General features: G+C 45.1%; 1 protein-coding gene across 1 annotated transcript in view; it reads left to right on the top strand.

Annotated features, from left to right (window-relative positions):
* PPCS (phosphopantothenoylcysteine synthetase) overlaps nucleotides 1–25,887 on the top strand; it is a 75,837-nt gene extending 49,950 nt beyond the window's left edge. Inside the window, exon 3 of the mRNA XM_078640990.1 lies at nucleotides 25,470–25,887. Within this exon, the coding sequence (XP_078497116.1) occupies nucleotides 25,470–25,790 (321 nt within the window). The 3' untranslated portion in view covers nucleotides 25,791–25,887. The remainder of the gene's footprint in view (nucleotides 1–25,469) is intronic.
* The last annotated feature ends 291 nt before the right edge of the window (nucleotides 25,888–26,178 follow it).

Genomic DNA, 26,178 nt, shown 5'->3' with positions numbered 1-26,178 from the left:
GCAGATGGGTGGTTTTGTTTAGAATGAATACAGAAAGTTAACCCTAAAAAATGTGGCCCAGCTGAATGTGGCATAACCTGCAGCTTTTGGTGCTTTCCTCACCAAATCTCCATTTTCCGCCTTGTAAATTTCAACAGGTTTCCCTTCTGAAATTGACCTAAGGGAGATTGTGGTGCTTGGGACCAACCCTGTAAATCTATTGTCACCGCACATATAAGAATTAACTGGGCCAATTGTAATCAGGGGCTTAATCACTGAAAGTCACTTATTGCAAAGTTTCACCTCAGATTTAGGGATACAGTGGTGTGCACTGCAACATTTAATGAATATATATTGCAATGATTTTGAAGTGCATATATTTATCTAAATCTAAACAGTCCCCATTACTTCGAAACACATCATAACTATCCATTTTTGAGAATTGTTAAAATACTTGGAAAAGAACTTTGATTTTCAAAAGGAACTTAACAGATCCCTTTAAATACTTTTGAGACTATCAATGTTTGCATGTTGTATTCAGCTTTAACTTTTCTTGAAACTTGTTTTTTCATTTGACTAATTACATAATTTGTATGCTGCACACCTTGATAAACCTGCCTTGCTGACCGGATTGCCCGTGGATTCTTTGCCTCTCCTCCAACGCCTCGCGGAACCCGCTGCGCGGGTCCCGCTTCGCAGAGGGGCACTTTCCTTTCCTTTGTGGGCTGTTAGCTGCTGCTGGGGTAAGACAGGGGCTGAGGGCTGCGAGCAAGAGGGCTGGGACTACGTTTCCCAGGAGTCCCAGTAACCCTGCCCGTTCCACCTGGGCTGCTCTCCCTCCCCGCCCCGCCCCCAACGACCGGGTGATCAAATACCGGCTTTCACTGCACTTCGTGGGACACCTTGATAAACCTGCCTTGCTGACCGGATTGCCCGTGGATTCTTTGCCTCTCCTCCAACGCCTCGCGGAACCCGCTGCGCGGGTCCCGCTTCGCAAAGGGATAGTTTCCTTTCCTTTGTGGGCTGTTAGCTGCTGCTGGGGTAAGACAGGGGCTGAGGGCTGCGAGCAAGAGGGCTGGGACTACGTTTCCCAGGAGTCCCAGTAACCCCGCCCGTTCCACCTGGGCTGCTCTCCCTCCCCGCCCCGCCCCCAACGACCGGGTGATCATCGTAATAGCTATTTATTAACGTGTGCTTACCGCTGCGCGGGAGCTCGCCGGGAGAAGCCCGGGACAAGGGCGGGACCGTCTGCGGCCGTCAGAGGCCTAAAGAGACTGGACTGGGCCATAATCCCTGGTCGATTACTAAACTACCTAGGACTCTTGTGTAAGTGCTTGCGGGGTTATACTATATTATCAATCATTATGTCAACTGAAATACTAACCCCGGATTTGGTTGGCCCTGAGAAACCTGTGAGTTTGATAAATGGGAAATTAGATAATTACTTTAAGAAAACTCTTTTGGATTCTCCTACCACCGCCACCCTTGAAGAACTTCGGGCTGAGCGACGGCGGTCGGTTGAAAGCCTAAAGAATAGACCATTCCCGGGTTCACCAGTGTTAATTAGCTCCACGGGGGACGGAACTCTTACAGAAAATATCTGTACCCCCTCGCAGGACAGCATCCCTCTAATATTTAGAGAGGGAACATCTACGAGTGAATTTGAACCCTTAGGCACTACTGGTAAATTGCCAACTATTGCTACCACTCCTAGTATAACTAAATCTATTGTTATAACCAATGCACAAATTACCCCTATTCCTAAACTATCTAAAGCAGTTCAAAGTAGGGGGAAAAAAGTCACACCAGTTAAAATTTATGGCCCTCCTCCGACAAAAAGGCGTAAAAAATCCGACCTCCCAAAGAGGAAAATTAATCATGCAGACTTTGGCATCAAAAAGGACGACAGTATTAGGGGAGAACGGGTTAAAGTAACAGAAAAAGGAAGGATAGTTATATCACCTACGCATTCATGCGTAACCCCCCTTATAGACCCTGTTATCTCCACCGCCGACAGTCCCCCCGCAGTTGTGACGCTACAGGAACCACTAAATGGTGCCCTGATCGATAGTATAGAGTCTATATTGAGGACCCATACTCTGGCTATCGTAGACAGACTCAATAAACTAGAAAATAGACTTGAGAAGATAGAACATGAACTGGTAATCAAGATAGGGATTAATAAAGTGATGCCTAATCCCCTTATACCAACTCCGATTTTACTTACCTCACCAGGAATTCCCGCTATAACTACTATACCAACCCCTGTTCAGACTACCATCTTGCCTCAATCTTCAAATAATATGAGTGGAAGCACACCAGGGAGTAACCCTGTTGTACTTAAAAGTAAACCCACATTGTCCCCGGCTGTAACGTTTAATGGACAGCCGAATAACCTTGGTCAAGCTCCAGGGATTAAGACGAGAGTTAGAGGAAACGAGTGGCCGGCTCGAGGTAACTATAATAAGGGCCCCCTTCCAGAACTCCCACCAGAAGCTGTACCCTTTGTAGTAGTTCTTACTGGGGTACCAGAGCTAGAGAAAAACAAACGGGAGGGCTTTGCCCAGCTGAAAAATAAAATATCGCACTGGTTAAGTCTACACAGACCTATTGTAAAAAATATCAATGGAGAAATTGTCCATGTCCGCCGCCTTCCTTGGCTGGGAGGAAGATCCAAAGATATTGAGGGAGACATAGTGGTCATTAATTTTAGAGATCAGAATGCTGTCCATTTTATACTTAACTGGCATTCTGACCACGGTAGTAAATCTATTACCCCTCGTCCCCTAACATATTTTTACCCTCGCTCAGTGGTGTTTCCACCCAATCATCCATCAAGGCAAGCTCCTCCCCCCCCCTTATTGAGGCAAATGCTCTCAAACCCATATCGTCCACCTGTCTACAAAAATGGATCTATTTTTAACGACAAGCAACCTCCCATAGTTGTAGATCCGTATGGGTGGAATACTGTAGGACCAAGGTACAACTCCCTAACACACAGGAGAATGGATCATCTTAAACCTTTTACACCCCTAGACACCACCAACAGGTTTGACGTGTTTAGTGGTCTGGAAGACTGCGATTGATGCCATCGAGCCACAGGGGAGGGGGGTAAGGAATTCTGTGGAGACACAGGGGGAGATATGGGTGCAGGCACGGGGGAAAAAGGCTCAACTGATATTAACCCACTCAATGGCTACAATGCTACTTGTAGCTTTGGGGGTAATACATGTAATTCTGGGCAGCTTCATTGTAACTCAGATATTCCTACCCCGGCTAATGGAAGTACAACTCCGACCCGACTGTCTGAAGACCCCGTGCCAGGGGAAGTAATTCACATTCATACCCTACCCCCACCATCTAGGGAGGCTGTTAGTTTAACAGAACGGGGATATAAGATGGCGAGTTGGAATATTGCTGGGTGGAATAATAAGATAGATTGTCTAGGATGGTTAGAATTTATAACCCAATTTGACATCTTGTGTCTCCAGGAGACTTGGGCGGCCGTAGATGTCTATCTTGATGGGTATGTTGCCTATAATTGCCATGCTCAGCCATCCAACATGGGGAGAGCCAGTGGTGGGATGGTGATATTGCTCTCTGTGAGGTTACCAGTTCGAGTGAAAACCCACCGGATTGTTGGTCTGCACTCCCAGCTGTTGTGGTTACAACACAGGAATGGGCGAAATGTTTTAGTAATAAACCATTATAACAATGTCTTTAACCATTCAAAAACATATATGGTTGATGAACTAGAAGCGGAGGTGGAAAGGCTACATGGGCGCAGTGATGTGTCTTTTGATATTCTGTGGGGCTGAGATTTCAACATTCACATGTGCCCATTTGCTGGCAAAGGGGTGTGTGGGTATGGGGGAGAGGTGGGGGAAGATCAGACCCATTTTCTACATTCTGTTTATGGGGAATCTCTAAACACTCTTATGCTTAAAATGGATCTATGCATTATGTTACCTGGCGTAGACAGTGAGGGTAACTCGGTACCGACCTTTATTGGTAGGAATTGTGCCACGGTTATCGACTACCTCATTGCCTCCTCCAGTATTACAGCTTTGTGTTCCTTACCCGTAATAGTAGACCCAGCCTTAAGCGATCATAACTGTCTAACTATGTATCTCTCCTTATGGGGGGATAAAGTAAAGGCGTCACATGGTGCAGTGACAGATGTAGTTCCACATAGACCTAATGGCCCTAGAATTAAATGGGGTAGGCAAAATGAGGAACGTTTACTATGTACCATTGTGTCTGCCTGTATAGACGAGGGGGAATGCTGCCTTGAACCCGAAAGGGATAATGCTGATATTCTAGCTAGCTTCGATATCATTAATAAAAACATTGCACAAATTTTAACTGGAAGAAAACCAAAGGGCCCTAGGATTAACGGGGGATGGTTTAACAGGGAATGTACTAACTCCTTACAAAAACTCAAAGCTGCTCTTAAGGGTAAACCCAGGGATAAGGAAGCAGTTAAAACCCTTAGAAGGGAATACTCTATTCATCTGAGGGATAGAAAACAGGAACTAAGGGAAGAGGCCTGGAACAACTTGACTAAGGCAGTGGATCTTAAGGATGCAAAGCTTTTCTGGTCCACTGTCAATAGTCCCTTCCTCCAAAATGAAGAAGCCCCGGTAATGTCTGCTCAGGTGTCTGAGGAACAATGGGTGGCTCATTTTACTAGCATTTTTAACCCTGAAGGACTAGTTGTAGAGGGTGATAGGGAGACCGTGGCTTTTATCCCCCTACCTCTTAATATCACAGTCTCTGAGGTGGATGCCGCCATCCGGGCCAGTAAGGGGGGAAAGGCGCCGGGCCCTGATGGGGTACCCGTTGACCTTTATAAAGCCGAGGTTTCTATCTGGAGTCCATTGTTAACAAAGGTTTTTAATGCAGCTGCAACGATTGCGGCCCCACAGATCTGGGGGGAATCAATCATTATCCCGGTGTATAAAAAAGGGGAGAGGGGTGAGGCAAAAAACTACCGCCCGATTTCTCTCCTCACTGCTTCCCTAAAAATTATGAGTAGGGTATTACTGAGTCGTCTGGAGGAATGGGTAGAAGATAAAGGGATCCTTGCGGATTCTCAGTATGGATTCCGCAAGGGGTTAGGCACCATAGAACAATGCATTAATTTAGATCTTATTATATGCAAATATACAAGGGCTAAACAAGGCTCGTTGTTTCTTTGTTTTGCCGACCTGACCAGTGCCTTCGACCTGGTTGATCATGGTCTTCTGTGGTCAACCTTGTTGGACATGGGTGCTCCAAAGGATATTATCTATTTTTTGGCCCAACTTTATAGGAATCTGACGGCTAAGATACGCTACGGGCAATCGGGGGAGTGTACACCCAGTATCAAAGTAGGTTCTGGAATTAGGCAGGGATGTGTCCTTGCACCTCTTCTTTTCTCCCTTTTTATAAACGCAATTGAGTCGGAACTACGGACCATCAGTGCAGATGCACCGACTGCTGATGGCCTTTCCATCCCAATATTGCTTTACGCGGATGACGCGGTTCTGCTCTCACAAACACCTCTTGGGTTGCAAAAACTTATGAATAAATTTGCAGATTTTATTAATGGGAGAAAATTAAAAATTAATAATTCAAAAACTTTTATAATGCCCTGTGGGAAGAAAATTAAAAACTTAAGGCCCTTTACAGTTATGGACCAAACTATAAAAGTGGTGGACAAATTTTGTTATTTAGGTATCACCTTTAACAGAGGGGGGATGTGGACACCTGAAATGATTAATGTAAGAGCCAAAATGGCCAAGTGTTCTTTTGGCATATTTAAGTTCGCATCCAAGTTAGGCTCAAGACGGATACCAGACATGTTGTACTTATACCGCCATAAATGTGTTGCTCTGGCCCTATATGGCTCAGGAGTTTGGGGCCATTGTAATAACAACATGCTCCAGGTTGAGGAAAACAAATTTGTAAAAAAAACTCCTGTGTTTACCATCTTCTGCCTCAACAAAGCTGATCCATCAGGAGGTTGGTCTAGAACATCTATCTGACTTGATCAGATTAAGACCCCTGTTAGTATGGAGATCTATATGGATTAAGGAACAGACTGGTTTCACAAGGAAAATTATTTTAGACTGTCTTCATATGGACAAATGTTCCTGCATCCCTTGGCTTAACTATATTATTCGAACATTTAGTGATGTTTTTAATCTTACTGTGCGTGATAACCCTTTTTGTGTTTTAGATATACCGAAGAGTGAGCTTAAACATGAATTTTTGAGGGTTAGCATGGGGAAGCGTAACGCAGCTATTGCCCAGTTCTCTACACATGTTTTTTATGACAGATACACTAAGGAAGAAATGGGGCTTTCAGGATATTTTAAATTGGTCACTATCCGATCCCACCAATATGTATTGACAAGATTATGGATGGGGATTGTTCATTTGCTTGTCGCTTATCCTGTAATGAAGACCTATACTACTGCCCCCTGTCCGTGTGATGGGACCACAAAACAAAGTACGGAGCACTTTTTATTGTTATGCCCTCTCTATCTTCACCTCCGAAAAATATATCTGAAACCGCTTTTCAAAAAATATAATGTATCCACTATTGTATCGGCCATGGGGCTTTTATTTGGACTTGATTCACAGGACATCTGTTTTTTTACTGCTGTATTTATTTTAAAATCGATTTGTTTGAGGAAAAGCACCCTTTTTGATATGTGATTAACTTAAAATTTGCTATATCCTCATGTTTTATCACTTATGTATGTATGTACTTTTATGATCATTAATCAATGATCGAATAAAGTTTTTGAATTGAATTGAATTGTATGCTGCACAGCACTTTCTACACAATATTTCAGTTTTTTAGGACTGTTAATGTTCTGCATTGTATCAGTCTTTTAAGGATGAAAAGCAGGGCTGCCCCTGCTGAAATTACAACTGGAGTTTTAAACTCGTAGAAAAGGCAAATGCTAAACAGAAGCATATTTGTGCATGTTTTGCAATTGCATTTATCTAGTGCTTTATTTCTTTTTCCACTTGTATAGTTCTGCACCTTATGAGTCATTAACGCGCAACTAAAATATAAAACACAGTTCTTCTAATATTGTTATTTAAAGTCATGCACTTGTGAGACTTCAAACATTTCTTCCGTGAAACCCAACATCTATCAGACAAACCACTGTTTGTGTGTTTTATTACCCCTATGATGGGGCTAATTGAGTGTTAGAGTACTCCTGCGGGTGGGGTGAGATCTGATCTGACAACTGGAGCTTTAATCCCGACTGCTACTTTCTCACCTGTGCAATGGTCCCGTTTTCCTTGAAATGTAAAAGATTATGCGGAGTGTGCGGCACGGACACCTTATGTGGTGGTTAGCTTCCCCGCTGTAAACATGCTTAGAAGGCAAGCAGAACACTTAACAGTTACTGCCCTGGCCAGGCCAAGCTGGCAGCCCCAGCCCAACCAAGGTAGTTGACTGGGAGCGCTTAAGCTGGTTCAGCTCAATGGGCATTGCACGCCTGACAGTATACTTAGTCATCTCTTCCTCCCAAACTTTGCCTCGAACAACCAGCAACACACCTTCTGTGAAAAATCGTGTGGTCTCATTCGGAGTTGCTTAAACCTTTGCTGGATATCTAATTGTCATTTAAATTTGGCAATTTTTTTTTTTTTTTTTTTTACAGGCTGCAATTTCATTTCCTGATTCTCAAGATGAGAAACATAAACTTGCGATTTCCTCCTAGCAAAATCTTAACAACAACAAGCCTAATCTAGTCTCTGCATTCTGTGGACTTCAGAACCATCATGAAACTTATTTCAGGCCTGCCTGTTAAGCTTTCAGGGGACCTCTAGTTGGAAGTTTGAAGGCTTTCATCGTTGCTTGGTTTTCTAAATCCACTGGATTTTTGAGCGTTTTAACTGCCAGATCCTCCTATGTCCCTGGATGATTCTTCTCCATAATGTTTGGTGGCATGCCTTTTGCTCTGAATTGTAAATCTGTGCACAAGTTCTCAAAAGTGCTACGCAAACAAAAGATGGACGGAATGATGAATAAATCATACTTTCACCCCCAGTCAAGAGATCTGAGTTAAATCCATCGTTCTTTTGCTCACCATGCCACCCCAGTTTAGACCCAGCCATATGCAAATCAGTCTTGACCCTGTGCCTCATGGGAACATTCCAGACCGAACTGCCAAGCCAGTTCCTCCATGGACCGGAAAAAAGCATTGTGGGACCGGTTTCTGGGTATTACCCTTCCTCAGCCAGGCTAGCTTGAGTCCAGTGGCACAGTGAGCAAGGCACCCACGTCTGGGCATACCCATCCCACTTAAGGTGAAAAAGTGCTACGCAAACAAATGATGGATGGAATGATGGATAAATCATACATTCACCCCTAGTCAAGTTCTCAAAAGAACATCTGTTCACGGCACACTGCTGAAATCAAGCACCAACCTCCAGGGGGGAATCCTATAGTCTCATGAGCTCTTAACTCTCTCCTTCATCTTTATCAAGTCCTGCCTTTTACCCTCATTACTTTCTGAGTCGGGTGCCCCAAATTAAGCCTTCGCTGTTCTTAAGGGAAGAGCCAGTTTGGTCAGTTTTGGCATTCAGTTTTTTGTACTTGATGGTGATAGATTTCGTCCATGTTCTCTCCTCTTATCAGGGTGTCTGTTCATACCTGATTTCTCAGATACCTTGCCTTACGTACACATGTTGTGTTGTGGGACTTGATCTGAAGGAGTTGTTTGAAACTCAGCCTCCCGTTCTGTTTCCCTGTGACGTGTGTGTGTGTGTGTGTATAGATGTGTGTGTGTGTGTATGTAAAGACAGTCACATACTTCGCAGAATACCACCTTTCTTACATGCACTTTGGCTTCCTGCTGTGTAAGGTGCTAAGCTCTGCTACATTGTTAGCCATCAGGTAGGGGCACAGGGATACTCAGCCTCTTTTTCGCGTTCACTTCTAGGAAGCTTGGGGAGATGTGTTTGCTCTGGCTGGATTCCAGTTTTCCACAACCCGCTCTGCTCCCTCAGTACTTTCACCATCCGCTCAGCTATCTAGGTTATTTTTAGCCACATCCTCTGTGGTCCATTAATGTTTTTCCTGGGTCCTAGTTAAACTACAGGCTCAGGAGGAGCCAGGCAGTCTGCACTCTTTGTGTCAATCTGGCACTAAATTGCTGTTGCTGGCCCTGGAGGAGAGGCCTTCTGTAATAGGGAGACTGCAACAGGCCACAACAAGTGTTGCAATCTTACATTGATTTGTGGGGATTTGGACTCTCACATTTGCACTGAAAATGGCTTATGGAATTATCCTCATGAGATTATATGTTACCACTGTCATCTAAATCGGTCTCATAAAGCAGGTTCCCCATGCCACCTGACGCTTAAGTGCCTTGTGAAAAAAATTGATCTTAACGTGTCAAGAAGAGAGAGTACTACTTTATTATTTCACAAATTTCGCTTAGTAGCCATTGCAGCTTAAATTTAACGTATTATTTTGTTATTCCAGTAGTGATTAGTAATTTCTTGGAGAGTTTTGAGTAAAAGTACTTCTCAAGTGAGACCATCTGCTCCCTCGCAAATGAAGGTAGTTCTTTCCAAAAGAAAGAACTTTCCATTTTAACCCATGCATAAATAGAACAACTGCCTTGGAGGCAGTGGTGTCTGGTGACATTTGAAAGTGGTGGGGCGGAAATTTTCTGTCAGAGTGCACCATGGCGATTGAGCAAGTCCAAACATCTTAAGGAGGTTGGGGGGGGGGATGGCGGGTGGGGGGGAGGAATGGTGAATTTTCAAGCACATTTGAGAAGCTAGAACGTTAATAAGCAATTGTGAAAGTGCAGTTATTACATTAATAAACGTTATTTGTGCACATAAGTAACCTCCAAAGAGACATCATCTTATATACGAGGTTAGCCAAACACCAAAACAATTAACATACATATTGTTAATCGCACTGCTCTACGTGAAACAATGAAACTGGTACAACATGCAATAGTTGGACAATGGATGTCAACACTTCAGCGCTCTCCCCTCACTTTCATATATTATGTATGTACAGTCGAATTTGTGTAGAGAAATCCTATCTGTGTCGCAACGGACAGCTGAAACAAGCCACTACATTGTTCAAGTGACGTCGCCATTTTATCAACGTCAACCACTGTTTCCATCGCGATGCATGGCTAAAAGATTGTGGCCTAGCCAGGGCTGATTATTTAAAATAAACCTCCCTGAATCCTCGGTGTATTGTGGTGACAAAAATAACAATGATTAAAAATCACATATATTTCTATTGAAGATTTTGCACCCTTAATACATCACGGGGCCCCGGATGGTAAGGATGGGCTTGGCGGTAGATGGGAAGTGTAAGAGAGGCTGTGGGGAGACCGGAACGTTCATGCATGTGTTATGGCACTGTACTGAAATACAGAACTACTGGGTCAGGGTACATGATAAAATCTGAGAGGTGTGGGGAGTAGAATTGTTGGTGGAGGCCCGGCGTTGTATCCTAAATGTCTGGGAACCGACTGATCTGAATGCGCATGGGAAGCAATGGGTGACTCGGGCATGCATGATCGCTAAGCGCAATATCGCACAGCTGTGGGGCGCCAGCCAAGTGCCGCAAGTGAAGAAATGGATGGAAGATTTAGACTGGTGTATGTTCAGAGAGAGAGGTCAGTGTACGTGGCGAGGGGTCGACCCAGGAAGTGGGGGAAAATCTGGGGTGCGTGGAATGGCTACAGGGGGGAGATTTGTACTCCTCCAACTGTAAATGAAGAGACTGTAGCGTTGGAATCTCAATGATCCCTGCGCAAAATCCTTGAAGTATATATGGAAACATGAAAGTGTATAACTAATTCTGCGACTGTATGACTCGTCACCTGATGCATTGCTTTGAATATGTTAATAAAAAGATTAAAAAAAAAAATCACATATATTTCCGAACAAGTTAAATAAAACGTACCTGAGTGCCGGGCACCGAACCGCCTCAGCTCCTAGCAGGTCACGCTGTACTGCTGCAGTGGCAGCCGGGTCCGCGTTCCTGGAACAGGAAGCAGGCAGTTTCCCTCCCCTACGCAAGCCAATCACAATGCCGCAAATGGCAGCGTTGTGATTGGTAGGCGCAGCAGGAGAGCGCCCCAGCCCGGTACATTTTCTCAGCATAAAGAAAAAGGGAGAATAGGCGGTCCTGCTCGAGAGCAGGGGGGGGGGGGGGAGTGGCTTACCCTCTGTTGTGGGTACTGACTGTTTGGTCGGCTCCAGGGCCAACCAAACAGTCAGTATGCACAACATTTGGCAAGCCACTCCCCCCTGCTCTCGAGCAGGACCACCCACCCGCCCGCCCGCCTCCAACCAGGCACGCACAGAGGTACTTCGGCATTCTTGCAATGCGAGAGGGCAGAAACATAAATGGTAGGTTTTACCGTTTATGTTTCTGCCTTCTCCCACCGCGAGAAAGCAGTGGGGCGACGCCCCAATGGGGGAGCCATCACTGCTTGGAGGGTAGCATTTTTTTGTCGCTTTACATCAGCCACATGGGTGACCGAAATAAAAGCTTTTTGTTCTTGCCAATCCTGTATGGTATTTTGGTCTCGCCTACAGACCGCATTAGCTGTCTGCTGTTGAAGACCTATTGTCACTAACACATTAAAATATATATTTATACAGTGGGATGTGGGCCATCACATTGCTATTGATTTGATGTTTTTGCTGGTTTCTCTCTTTTTCATGCTTCTTACTTTGCGGCTTTTTCCATATTACTTGTTTGTTTCACCTCTGGAGTATTTCTTCTTTACAGTTTTCTGAATTGATTACTTGTATTGGAGGAGACTCATTTTTTTTTGTTTTCTTCTAGCACGGTTGTGAGTGCATGTGGTTTCTTGCTCTCTCCATCGTTAGTTGCACCAGTCCTAATATCCCTCATCCACACTCTCTGGGCTGGTCCTCCTGCCAGGTTGGATTTGCTTTTAACCTTTAAGTACTGCTGTTGGTCCTCTGCACCCATCCCCAAGAGCTCATGCTCTAATGAAATTCACTTATTTTATCCACTCCTACCAGATTCTCTTTTGCGGACCTTCGCTCACACTTCCCATTTGTTTTTTTTGTCTTCATTTTGTTGGTTTTTGGACGATGCCAGCAACAGTAGTTTGCAGCTGGGCCGCTTGTTTCTTAATGTCTACAAATTATTATATAGCTTTTTGGGTCGAGGCTGGCGTAGGCTGCGCACATGCACAGTCTCGCCAGCGAGATTTAATGTCTCAGAGTAGTGAGGGTAAACCCCGCCCCTCTTCTCCATTGGCTGGCCTCCTAAATGGCGGCCAGCCATTGGAGAAGAGGTTCTCTGTAACGTTCTCTTTTCGCTGTAAACCCCGTCCTTTTCGGATTGAGGGGCGTGTTTTTTTCGTTTCTTTCTCTCCTCTCCTCCAGCCAATGGAGAAGAGGGGAGAAAGAAAAACACGCCCCCCAGTCTGAAAAGGATGGGGCTTACAGACTCCTGCTGTCCCTCTGCCCACGTGTAAGCTGTTTAGGCGTGAGCCTACCCAATGCTTGTTATTTCCCTCTGCGCAGTTGCTGCTGCGGCATCTTTCATCTTTCCCTTTCTCCCGCCGCTCGTGAATGAAGCTTTCTTTCTCTCACCGGGACACCGTAGTCCCCTTTCAGCAGACACAGCTCTATTCTTGTGGACATCAAGCTCACATCAGCGGTCCCCGCGGGCCAGTGCCACGCCGTGGCCCTGCTGTCCTTTCTCTGTACGCCCCAGCAGTGCTTCTCTGTCCTTCCTGCCCCGGAGTCTCAACCGGCCATGTCTCACCGAGGCGCACCATGCGTACAGGGCCAGCCGCCATTCTGCTCTCATGTGTACATTGCTGAGTAAATAGCCGCTTATCAAGGTCTACAGTTGTACAAAATGCCCCGAAACCGCAAACAAATTCGATATAGCTCCTCACAACCACCCACCTCGTTTCTCCATTTTTGTCATCTTTTTGTCCAATATTTGGACGCCCACCACCACGTCACCAAGACGCAGAGGAAAGGAAGTCCCATCTCTGTTTGACGAGCTGCGCCGGAGGACAGGAGAGATCTATGGAGAGAAAAGCTTCCCCCTACAAGTCACCAACACCGGACTCCAATGCCAGCCTCGTGACCCCAGGTAACGGTCCGATCAGGCGATAAGAATCGGCGCCTGAGACCATTGCGGAGGGGAGCACTGCCGGCGGGCTGTGTCCTGCTGATTTGGGAGCTGGGTTGGCCGGCTCACATGCATGTCATTACAGGCGTCTGGTACCGGAGCCGGCTTACAGGGGGCATTTCGCAAATCCTACTTCCTCACCTCGTGTACAGAGCTGAGGCGCTTAGGGGAGCTGAGTAGCGCCATTTTTTTTTGCATTAAATGTCTAACTTTGCAGCTAACACACATCGTACATGAGGGGTTATCACATACCATTCTGCTTGCCTGTTAATGGCGTCTGGTTTCAGTTAGCATTGGGATCTCACCTCACACATAGTGAACTCGCACTGTTTGAGTTAATTTGGCTTTGTATTAATAGATATGAATGTTTTCACTGATCTTGCCTACTTTCCCTCCCTTTACCTCTTTTACTGGCGCCGCGTGACTCTGAGGGATTTTTCGCACACTGCTCACGTCATATCAATCAGAGCCCCACTTCAGGGACATGAGGAAACCGTTCAGGAGTTGAGCTGGCACCTTGTGCAAACAGGAAAGGACAACCTGTATGCAACTCTCCACTTTACAATCATTAAACAGAAAAAAAAGATCCAGACTTGATTCAGTGAAGTTGAAAACAGAAGCGCAAGATGTGCCATAGAACAATCCGACTTCTGTTACATTTTTAGCATTTTTGCCTCAAATAAGAACCATATGTCTCGTGATCTCAGCTCCAGGCTGCGCCCCGCGCTACCCATGAGAGGTTAGAGCAGTGACGTGTCACGCATCCCGCCAGTCCCCTCACTATTTGCTGTAAAGGGAAGTGCGTGCGAGTTTGACCCCTTCCGAGACCATCAATGGAATGGTTCTAAATGTGGCAAGGTCGCATTTTCTTCCACAATCCAGCCTCCTCCTTTGGTTATCTGCAGTACATATCTTAAACTTCACACTCGCCAAAAACCCGGTTTTGTCTGTACCCCCCCACCCCCCTTTATATCAAATTATCAGAAACAATTACCGACATGCATTCCTCCAGTTTAAACACAATTAAGTGTCCAAAAATGGACTTTCTTTCAACTGACCACATCACGCAAAGCGCTTCAAAGCCTCGCATGGGGCAGCAAGCGCTATACAAATACAACTTACTATTAATTACAAGTCTCACCTTGGGCACCTTCATCCAGTCTTGACTTTTGGCTAATAGCACTTTGGATTCTGGGAATTGTAGTTTAGCTTTTTAAAACTAAAGTGTTTCTAAAGAAAAGGGGTGCAGGACACCTTTGCTTTTTCTTTAGTTAATGTGTAAATAAATACTTACATACTGGCCCATGTAACCGCTTTCTGAATGTCAGTACCAAGTAACGTAAACTGCCGCCCTGGGGCCACCTGTAAAAGTCAGGAGGGCAGCAAGCAGCCTCTGGTCCCTCTGTGTTGTTGCTTGTAAGTCCCTCTGTGTTGTTTCCTTGCAAGTCCCTCTGTGTTGTTTCCTTGCCCCATCCCACCCTCTTGCACTGTTTCTACAACTCCTCTCACATTTTGGCAACACCCCACCCTCTTGTCCCAGCAGAAAAAAACATTGGCAAAGCCAGTAGGCCTCACCGACATAAGAGCTATTGGCTTTGTCAATGTGATTGTTTTAGTCATGTTGTACAGTGTGGCTCTGCGTTTGTGTGGCTCTGCGTGTGTGTGTGGCTCTGCGTGTGTGTGTGGCTCTGCGTGTGTGTGTGGCTCTGCGTGTGTGTGTGGCTCTGCGTGTGTGTGTGGCTCTGTGTGTGGCTCTGTGTGTGTGGCTCTGTGTGTGTGGCTCTGTGTGTGTGGCTCTGTGTGTGTGTGTGTGGGGCTCTGTGTATGTGTGTGTGGGGCTCTGTGTATGTGTGTGGGGCTCTGTGTGTGTGTGTGTGTGTGTGTGTGGGGGGGGCTGTGTGTGTGTGGGGCTCTGTATGTGTTGGGGCTCTCTGTGTGGGGGTGCTGTGTGTGTGTGTGTGGGGGTGCTGTGTGTGTGTGTGGCACTGTGTGTGTGGGGGGCACTGTGTGTGTGTGTGGGGGGGGCACTGTATGTGTGTGTGGGGGGCACTGTGTGTGTGTGGCTCTGTGTGTGTGTGGCTCTGTGTGTGTGTGGCTCTGTGTGTGTGGCTAGGTGTGAGTTTGTGGCTCTGTGTGTGTGTGTGGGTGCAAATGCAATAAGTTTCGCATTTGCGCGAGATTAGGCTATTGGCATTGTAAATAACAATGCCATTTATTTATCTGTTTTCAAAACCAACACATAAATAAAAATGTTGTCATTTACAATGCCAATAGCTCCAACTTTTGCAAAGGCGAGACCGTTGCATTGTAAATGCTTGTTATTTTACTGCTCCAAGATAGGCGTTCACCATTATAGAACGGTAAAAACAAAAATTGAATGGCTACGCTGCACACGTGATCCTGCTAAGTCATCATAGTATCTTGGCCCACACGAAAGCATGTGTTGTGCATGTAAACGTCCGTCTTCTTTTTTTTTAATTTTTTTTTTAAAGATGCTGTTCAACATTGGCAAAGAAGCATTTTTTAGGTTTTGCCTAGCAAAATGCGTACGAAGTACGCTTCCGCTAGGAAAACCTTATGTCTTACAGTGGGGAACAGGGACTCGCCCCCTGCTCCCATTGGCTAGCTCCATAAATGGAGGCTAGCCATTGGCAGACATTGCTGTCCGTCACGCTTTGCCCGTCCGGACGCGAATCGGGGGCGTTCCCGTGCCTTTTTTTAAGTCCCGCCCCCTTCTTTCGTCAGCCGCCCCCTTTTTTCGTCACGGCTTTTGTCGCCCGCCCTCCGCCCCTTTTTTCGTCACTGCATTTGTTTGTTGCCCCTCTGCTTTTTGATTACCCTTTCCCGCCCCCCCTCCCGCTGTTCGTTCCTTTCCCGCCCCCCCCCTCCCGCTGTTCGTTCCTTTCCCGCCCCCCCCTCCCGCTCTTGTGTGCTCGTAGGTGCTTGTTTTAGAAAGCCTATACGTCAGATTAACGCCTGTCTGTAGAACGCCGTGTTGGCAGTAAATTGCATTAGGAATGAATATGTTATATTTTTATCGTTTGCCTTAATGTTTTGTGTTACTGTTTATGGGTCGTTGTTTCCAGATTTTCGTTTGCCGGCAAGGTCCTATGATCCAATTGCTGTATGCAGTGTCGAACTTTCGTATAACAAAGAGAACTGTGCGGTTCTGTCCAGTTTGACCGTTTATGGGCTGTACTGTGAGACAGTCACCAACCCCCCCCCCCCTCCTAGTCTGGATGTTGTGTAAATACTCTTGTTATCCAGAGTGGATTATAACAGCGGCCAGAATCTAACGGACCCCGCCCGTCCTACGCACAGGGTGAAAGCCCAGGACACCCCCCCCCCCGGCCCCTCCCTTGCTTATTTCATTTGTTTTCTCCTTTTTGCCTTTTATCCATCTTTCTGAGCACCATGTGAGGGCCCTGGCTGTGCCAAGCTGTAGGTGTGTCTGTGTGTGTGTGTGTATATGTGTATGTACAACCATGAGTCCGTGTGTGTGCAAAATGTAGGTGTGTCAGTGTGTGTGAAGTTGTGGGTGCTTGCATGAATGTGCCAGTGTGCAAGTATGGGTGCGTGCACGAGTGTCAGAGTGTGATTAAGTGGTGGCTGTGAGTGTCGCCTGTGTGCAAGTTGTGAGTGTGTCCATAAGTTGTGTGTGTCGGGTTGCTTGTAAGGATGAGTCAGTGTGTGCAAAAGTTATGATGTGTGTGTCAGCGTGTGTGCAAGTTGTGTGTGTGTGTGGAAGTATGAGTGTGTGCATGTGTGTCAGTGTGTGTGCAAGTTATGGTGTGTTTGTGATTTTATGGGGGATGTCGCTACGTCTTGCACGAGCCAATGTTTTTATGTGACTGAGCGAGTTATGTTTATTTTATGAACATTTTCTACCTTTTCCGGCTATACCTGCTTTTGTCTTAGTCGCACAGCAGTGGCAACTTTCCTGTATAACAAGCTGATGTCTCTTTCCCTAGTCGACGTGTGGCTTTCTTTAATAATTGTGCATTTTGTCTCTGTCCGAAATGTAAATACATTTTAAGTTACCTCACAGATTCTTCAAGCTAAAACAAGAACCCTGACCTCGCTAATTCGCCGGTCTTCTAAAATAAAAGTGCACAGGCTTTGTAGATTTCTTAAAATATATTCCTAAGGTTTCACGAACGTTTGCATCTTCCCTGCGAGAAGTGATTTCCGTTGCTGTTTTCTCCTCCCGCAAGTGTTATTTACCATCCCCATGTGTGTCCGCCTGTTTTTTAAGTTGATTATTACGTATGTATTTCACAAACACGTTCTTCCAGGTTTGAGTACATATGTATGGTTTACCCTCAGAGTAACGCTTCACCGCTCTGCTTCCGCACCACAGACCTCGTTTTCTCACAGGTTTTAACTATATTTAAAATGAATTGAAGTTTTCCTGCAAAGGAATTTTCTGGTCCTTAATGTTCATGTTCAATGGAAGTGCATAAGAGGGGCCTCTTTTGCGTCTTTATTTGAAGTACCGCCAGTTATGTAACATATTACCTCTATTCATTTCATGTGTATAGCGCTAGCCAATGACATATAAAAACTATATGACAATAGTCGCCATTTGCAGCGGTGCCACATTTAATATTTTCAATATTAAGAGTGAATGGAATATTATTCTTATTAATATATTGGTATTCGTGTCAACATTATAAATAGCGGCTGCAGCGACCGTTAGTTAATGTTATCATAATAGTAGTGATATTGTTACTACTACCAGCTTTCCACGTGTTCAGGTCCTGCTGAATCTTTCCTACAATGGAGGGAAAAGTTAGGGCGCAGTGTTCAACTTTGAAGACAGACCCCCCAATACCCCTTCACCTTTTCCCCGGATATAATCCGGAAGAGGAAACAAAATCATTTAAGAAAAACATGCAATGAAAAGTTTTCCTTAATAGGGCTCTTCGAGGCGAAATGTTTCGGCCTCGCTGGACACCCCCGGGAAGCGCTAAGGGTGTTGTATTGCTAGAGAGTGCAGATAGGTTTGAGAGCGGAAACTTATCTGGTGTGGGGGGGCTCGCAGTGTGTGGGGGGGAAGCTCGCGGTGTGTGGGGGGGCTCGCGGTGTGTGGGGGGGCTCGCAGTGTGTGGGGGGGCTCTGTGGGTGTGTGTGGGGGCTGTGTGGGGGGCTCTGTGTGGGTGTGTGGGGGGCTCGCAGTGTGTGGGGGGCTCTGTGGGTGTGTGGAGGGGCTCTGTGTGGGGGGTGCTCTGTGTGGGGGGGCTCTGTGTGGGTGTATGTGTGGGGGGGTTCTGTGTGTGGGGGGGCTCTGTGTGGGGGGTCTCTGTGGGTGTGTGTGTGTGGCATTTGCGAGAGATTAAGCTATTGGCATTGTGAATGACAATGACATTTATTTATCTGTTTTCAAAACCAACACATAAATAAAAATGTTGTCATTTACAATGCCAATAGCTCTAACTTTTGCAAAGGCGAAACCGTTGCATTATAAATGCTTGTTCTTCTTGCCATTACAGAAAAGCATTAAAAAAAAAAAGCTTTAGCAAAGTCAATAGTCGGTAATGCTTTTTAAAAGGTGAGACCAATTGGCTTTGCCAGGGATTGTTCCATATTGATCTTTGCTTCCAAAGGTTGTTTCCGATATCTATATAAACAAAACAGTATCTCAATCATTGTTTTTAACTAGGCCTCTCTCTCCGTCAGAACAACATTGTTGTATCCTAGATCTAAACGAGGTCTTGGATACTACCAAGCAGACCATGAAAAACAGAAAATTGTAAGAAGCTAATATAAGTCAAAGTCTTGAAGCTCTGCAGAGACTCTGATGAGGAGATTACTGAGAGACCTTGTTTCCTTTGATACACCCCCAGTTCCCCACCTATCAAGGCTGGTGCATCAATTACGTCTATTGATCTAAAAAACAAGACCACTGCTTTAAGTCAAAGTGTCTGAGGAGGTCATGGCCATCATAGCAGCATCACCACAGAAACCAGTGAAAGTTGATGGAGTGGCGTGATCTCCTGCATGGACATGATCGTTTTGAGAACTCTTCCTAAATTCCCCCTCCCGATTCATGACACTCACATCAGCCCTTGCCATTGCATCACGATTTTGATGTGAAGTCTAATTCCTCTAAATATCTGCCTGTTGATTAGTGATAAACACACTACACTTCTCCTTTTCCACCACCCTCTCTCTGACAACAACTACAAAGAAGCATTTGACATCTGATTATCATTGTTGGTGAAATTAACTTAAACTCCCTTTTGCGGCTACATAACAAAACCTGGTCCCGACACAAAAACTCTCAGTTTTTGCACTTTTCTTAGCATCCTTTTCCCTTGCTTACTTAGAACCCTCGCATGCTTCACATTCGTTACAACCGTAGAGCCACGTCCAGAAAAATATATTTAAGTCTTTAACCGCTCTGACACATACATGGTATTTAGGCTCCCTACCTCAGTAACCAGAAAGGCGAAATGCCTTTCATAGAATGTTGAGATCCCAGACCTTTTCTTAAGATAGTTATCCACATCAACACCAGCTGCTAAGGCTGTATAAAACATCTTTCAGAAGGAAGTAATTTCACCTTTCCACCAAACTGCTGCAAGATGGACTGTATAAGGCAACTTGCACATGCTTTATATCGTGCAGACGTCAAAAATTTGCACACCTCCCATGAGAAAAATGACTGCCACGGTTTGTAAAAATTAATGTAGGTGTTCTTTTAATACAAACAAAATTTTGGACCAAGATTTGATTACACTTGTTGTATTAACGAATTTCACAAAAGAGTAATTGAGCCACTTGGAAACAAGAGCTTCTTATCAGCTTCCATGATTTCTTCCCACAGCTCTATATTGTCGGACCGAACAACAACCCCATACTCTCACTGCCTTGGATTATCAAATTTCTTGCAGACCTACCTCTGCCCAGCCCTTCCGCTCCCCCACCCTCCACACAGGCTCAAGTTGAAACAGATACACCCTTTTCTATATAGGCAGTTGAAGGGGCCATCCGTGAACTTGCTGGTGGCACAATACTATGAACTGATGGCTTGCTGGTGGACTTATTGTTTATATGTAAACTTCCTGACCCCCACATTTTTCAAATTACATAAACCATCGTTTGAGGACTGATGCCTCCCCCAATCCCTCTGGGAAGCCCCTTTGGTCCCCCTCCCAAATCTGGGTCACCCACCAGACGATCCATCGTCATTTTGACCAATAGCCATCCTTAATTCAGATTCTAAGATAGTAGCTCACACATGATAATTGTCTGCCAGCAGGCTTCAGAATAATCAGCTGCCCACCTGATAAGGCAGCTATTTAAAATGTTATGCCCTTTCCGTCATGGCTCCAAAGTAGACAGTGCAGGCTGATGCACCTACCCTCTACTGAAAAGTTCTTTCTTTACTTCTTGTTCTCCTTTTTTCTTGTATACACAAAAGAAGCTACCCAAAATAAATCTCTGCTTCTATACACAAAAACAAGCACACTACAGTTGATTATGTGAGGTGCAGGGCATCTAAAACATGTGAAGGACTGTCCTCAGACACCACCAGGTGTCTTGCTTCATCATTGGCAGTCCTCGCTCTCTAGAAACTGCTTTTGATAGAAAGCGGGCCTACACCTGGAGACAGGGAGGCACTTCTAAAAAATAAGTGGGGGGCCGTGATGGAGTGAGAGGTTAAAAAGCCATGCAAACACTTTATTTGTTAGGTGTTTGATATTAAAAATCAAGTGTGGAGAAATGAGGAACTAGTACCCCATCGCCATCAATGTCGTGAAAATGTTTCTGCCGTGTTGGCCCAGAGGGTCCATGGCATTCATCAGGACGAGAATACTAGGGCTCCTATCTAATCTCTTCTGATTTAGATATTGCTCCCATGTAGAAGGACCTTTGTCAATTTATATCTAGAATTGGATTTCCTTGAAACCCCAGGTCGGGGGCTGGAGTGGCCCATGGGAAGAGGGTGCTGAGGGACCCCTGTAGTCACACTTGCCTCAAGGTGCGTCCTTCGATATGTTTCCCTAAAGGCATCCTCTCCTCTTCCCCGCTGGCACGGCCAGGAAGAGGAGAGGATGCCTTTAGGAAAACACTAAGTACTAAGGTGCTTTGGATCCTGCTTTATCTGTCTAATACACAGTCTATACATCACCCTACAGTGAGTGTGCATGGGGAAGTTATTCTCTCTCTCTCTCGTTCCTAGTTGGCAGGGGGGCTTGGTTGGATTGCCCCCTATTCACCCTCCTCTTGGCCTTGTTAAATGGAACCACGTACCATGCGACTGAGACCTGAGGGTGCAACAGGTTAAATCCCCCCCTAGCTGGCAGGACACGGTATTTCCCTATAAGCTGACAATCTCTTCATTTGTCTTAAAGACCTTCGGGCAGATCATTGAATAACTTCCCAGATCTTCGAGGAATTTGCTGCCTCAGGCCTTTGTGTTAACTATCTGGCTGAAGTCGTGCATTTTTCTTTTCGTTCCAAATACCCCATAAAGTGTTAAGCATTTAGGTGGAAGCCCCCAATGTAGAGGGGAAACTACATTTAGTTATATGGTCAACATGGTCTCTCACTCGGATCAAATTACCTTGCTCACTTTGCCACTGGATTGAAGCTAGCCTGGCTGATGAGGGGTGTTACCCTGGAACCAGTCCCAGGATGCTTGTTTCCGGTCCAGGGAAGACCTTGCTTGGCAGTTCGTGCTGTTCTGTTCCCACGAGGTACAGTGTCAAGACTGATTTTCCTATGGCCTGGGCTGAACTGGGGTGGTGAAGTGAGCTAAAGAACAATGATGGATTCAACCCAGATTGGTGAGTCTCTAAAAAGTTTCAGTGCTCTCTCCATCATCTCCTTGTGTTTGCTCTCACTGGGATCAAGACCTTATGCATGGTAACCTTGCCAGAACAATATCTACGTATCGTAGGTTTTTGGGAACCACTCTTGTTCCCTCCGATGGGCCGCATTGCCGTTTCGAAGATGGTGGTCTTACCCGGGTTTCTATATTACTGTGAAAATATCCCCATCGCTCTGTCGAGTAAGTTCTTTCGCTCGCAAGACAAAATCCTAGGAGAGCTCATTTTGCACAGAGGGTGGCCTTAGCCAAGCTGTGTCTCCTGACTGCAGCAAGCCACTTCGGGACCCCTGACTTTGGGATGTATTTCCTTTCAGCCCAACTGCAATGGCTAAGCAGATGCTTGCGGGCCTGTCTCTAGAAGAAACATGAGCTGAGGCACATCCACTGCGCCCTGACAAATTAAACTGACTGTTGGTTGCTTGCCCCTTTGAATCCGATGCTCGTCCCCCAAGTTGCTTTGTGGTATTATGCCAGGGTTTTGTACCTCATCAAGAGGATCAGACCTTATGCCCCGGCGAGCTCCACTCGTGTGCCTTCCTAGGCATTATGGTCTCCTTTGGTGGATTGATCGGCAGCATTGGCATAGCTCTAGTGTCTTGACCTTATAGGGATCTGTTTAACAGGAGTGGTCTTCTTTCTTTTGGTGCTTTACAGGAGCAGTTCTGTTCTGCACACTGTCAGTCAATACTGGTCAATTGAAGATGCTGAATTAGAAACGCATGCGTTAATGCAGTCCTTTTACACCATGGGTTCAGACGACAAAGTACCTCCTGGTTCCATAAAGCCCTCTCAGTCATTTGGATATAGTGCTTTTGCAGCTGAAAAATAAATGGGAACCAGAGGTGGATAGAGTGCTCCACGAAAAGGAGTGGTTCGATGCCTTGTTCTTTCCACATTTGGTTTCTAGCAGTGCCAAATTTAAGCTCAAGTAATAGTTTATTTTACAGGGTCTACCTCTCCCCTGCTGCTATTAACAAGTATTTTCCTCAGGAGAATGCTGGCTGTCCTATCCCACCCCTGCTCTGAGGATACAGCGAACTTGCTTATCCCTTGTGGAAGATTATTAGCCCAAGATGGTATACACCTCATTACAAAACACATTCCCCTGGACTGGACAGCACTGTATCTTGGTGCTTAAAATGTGATTGAAAAAAAGACAAAATGGCGTTACGGTTTGCCAACCTTGCTTTTCTGATAGCAAAGTAAACTATGGCCTCAAACTGGAAGGCTAGAGCCCCTCTTTCTTTTTAAACCTGACAATGCCATCATCAAGTAGGCAGGTGCTGAAAGTAAGGCCTATCGAAGGGAGGAATAAAGATGCCTGTGTAGATGCCCATAGCTAGGACCTGTAATGCGTTATTAGAAAGTTTGACTGCACCCTACATACTAAGTCCGCATCAGTCATAAACTCCCCTTCCTCTTTATTACACAGTGTATCTCCCCCTTCATTTTGCCTAATGTAGTGGCAAGAGTTGTGCGGTCTCCCTTCCCTCTGCTGTTGGGTCACTCATACCACAGAAATTGTCTAGAGTCTGCCTGCTTGCCCATCTTCTTCCCTTCCATATTGACTAGCTCAAGTTTGGCCGAATCCACCTTCCTCCTTTGTCATTTCCCTATTTCATGTCCCTTCCCAATTTGTTGATCTGGACTTTATCCTAGCCAGTGGCAGAGAACAGTGAAACTGGATTTGGTCTGGTGGCCACTGCCTTCAGTATCAACATGGCCATGAACGCATGAACCACCTGTCTGCAGCACTGTCTGCCTTAACTTGAGCATCTAACAAACTCTGGATGCATTATTCCTGGTTCTGCCGTCTCATTGTTTGTCTGAGTCAGTACCAAGTCCAGTTCCATATGATTGTGCACTGAATAATGAAATCCCAATAAAGGTAGTAAATCCAATGCAAGTTTTTCCTAAGGGCCCTCAAGAAGTGAAACAGGAAGCAAAGGTTTTTATGTTTTTTTTTTCTTTCTATTTCTCTGACAGCAAACATTCTCAACAGCATTAAGCCATGGTACATACTTGTCCATCTATTGAAGACAACCAATAGTATTGTCTCAGTTTTTTTTACAGATGGCTGAGACACCTGAATGGTCTTCATGAGTGAATTTAATTAAGCAAGCAGGCAACTTTAAAAGGCGTAACAATACGGTCATGTCTGCATACAATACCCACGGAAAAAGGTATGTACGAGGCAATTTGTGCAAAGGCCTTCAGATCTCACAAGGCACCTATTTCTGGACCATCCGTCTTTGTTTCTTACCACTTGCTGCAATAATAAATTCTTTTGGAACGGATCCAACCCATCGGATTAAGAAAAACCCCATTGTATTCTTGAATCGCATCCACGAGTGCATCCATTCCTCATTTAGCAGGGGCAATCTTGGCAATTGCCTCTCAAATGTTTTCCTCTTGTACATCATTTATTGTCGGGTTGTATTCTTGCAGTTTGGATACGAGGACTAACCTAGCCAAAGTGTTGCCCAACCATTCCCACTAGGAAGGCTAATTATTTGTGGTCTGTGTAGATGTCAAATGTTGAACTCCAAGTGTAGGTTTTGAATATTCAGACAGTCAATACAGAGCCTCACATTCTATGGTACTGGAATTCATTTTAGAATCCTTCTAGGTCCTCGGTGTGAAAGCAACACTGCATTCCTTGCCTTTAATTCATTGTGCCAACACTGCCCCTAGACCATGTAGACTAACATCGACATTGAAGATGCATGTTTTTCCAGAAATGAAAAGACTCAAAGCCAGGGCTTCAGTCACTAGTGGTTTCTAACCACCATAAAAACTGTATTGGTCTGTGGAGACCAATCAAACATTAAGCCCTTATTAAGTTAAAGCCTCAATGGTTATACAGACAAAGCATAACCCGCAACAAAATGGGCATGATAATCACAAATTCCAAGAAACAACCATAAGGCCTCCTTACCCGGGTGTGGTGAGGCTCTCTGGATCAATTCAGTGAAACAAAATTATGGCCTGATTCCAGTAGACTAAATAGTATTACAGATATTCTCCTTACTGGGTGAATAGTTTGATCTTTCCAGTCTGATCGATCTACCTCTGTCTCTTAATCCACTTAGAACTTGTTACAGGACCACAAGCTCCACGGGATTTTCAGTGAAAATCAAAATGTTGTCCTGGAACACTAGGATCCTTTATAAGGATTTAGTTACTGTCAATCTGAGGACGTGCATTTGTTTCGCAACAGCAGTTGCGTAGTATGTTGAGATATTTTCCCCTCTAACAATGGTGTTTCTCAAGACTACTTTTCCACAGGGTACTCAATGTTCAATAGCGAATGGGTGTAGCCAGTAATCTTGCAAAAACAACCTCATGCTTTTGGGATGCAGGGTTATGGCGAGTGGCAAACAGTATACTGTTTATCCATCACAGTTATGTGGATAGTTATGTGCAATACATTTTTGATTTTGTATTAAGAACTATATTTTCTTTCTGCAGATAACAATGAAGTTGGTACCAAAAATGCTTGCCCCTTTGGTGAAAGACTGGGCTCCTGAAGCTTTTGTGATCTCTTTCAAATTGGAAACGGATGCCACGCTTTTGATACCTCGTGCAAGAAAAGCTTTGGAAACTTACAATCACCAGGTTGTTGTGGCAAACCTCCTTGATACACGAAGATCTTCTGTTGTTGTGGTGACTAGCAACTCAGAGGCCTGCATTTCCATTTCTGACGGTGAAGCAGAAGACGGCGTGGAAATAGAGGAGAGGATTGTGGAGGATCTTAAATCACGCCACACACATTTTATAGAGAAACAATAAAACTAACGAAAGTCAGTTCAGAAGAGTTAGAAGAATGCCACTGCTTAGTATGTATAAATAATGTATATGTGCTTTAAAGAGAACCCTTTTTTCAGGATATGATGATATGCAGAAGTTTTTAATGGGTGACCAGTTTGATGGGGTGTTCTACTTGTGTGTGAGTAGGTTGTTAAGTGTTTTGCAGAAAGGCATTCCTTGGTTTTGTCGTATGTTCAAAATGAACATTCATACATTAAGCTAGGCTTGAGTTCAGCCATCTTAGAGCGGTCTTCAGAAGTAGGTGGCTCAAACAACTGGGAAATCAATTACCTTTGCAAATCCTAGGCAGATCCTGCGGACACCATATTTAGGGGCCAATTACGATCGTGGATTTCCCGCATCCACTGGG

This window comes from Lissotriton helveticus, chromosome 5_1 (genome assembly GCF_964261635.1).
Source record: "Lissotriton helveticus chromosome 5_1, aLisHel1.1, whole genome shotgun sequence".
NCBI classification, from domain to species: domain Eukaryota; kingdom Metazoa; phylum Chordata; class Amphibia; order Caudata; family Salamandridae; genus Lissotriton; species Lissotriton helveticus.
The sequence above is the reverse complement of the archived record's forward strand: the minus strand, read 5'-3'. Positions and strand labels throughout refer to the sequence as shown.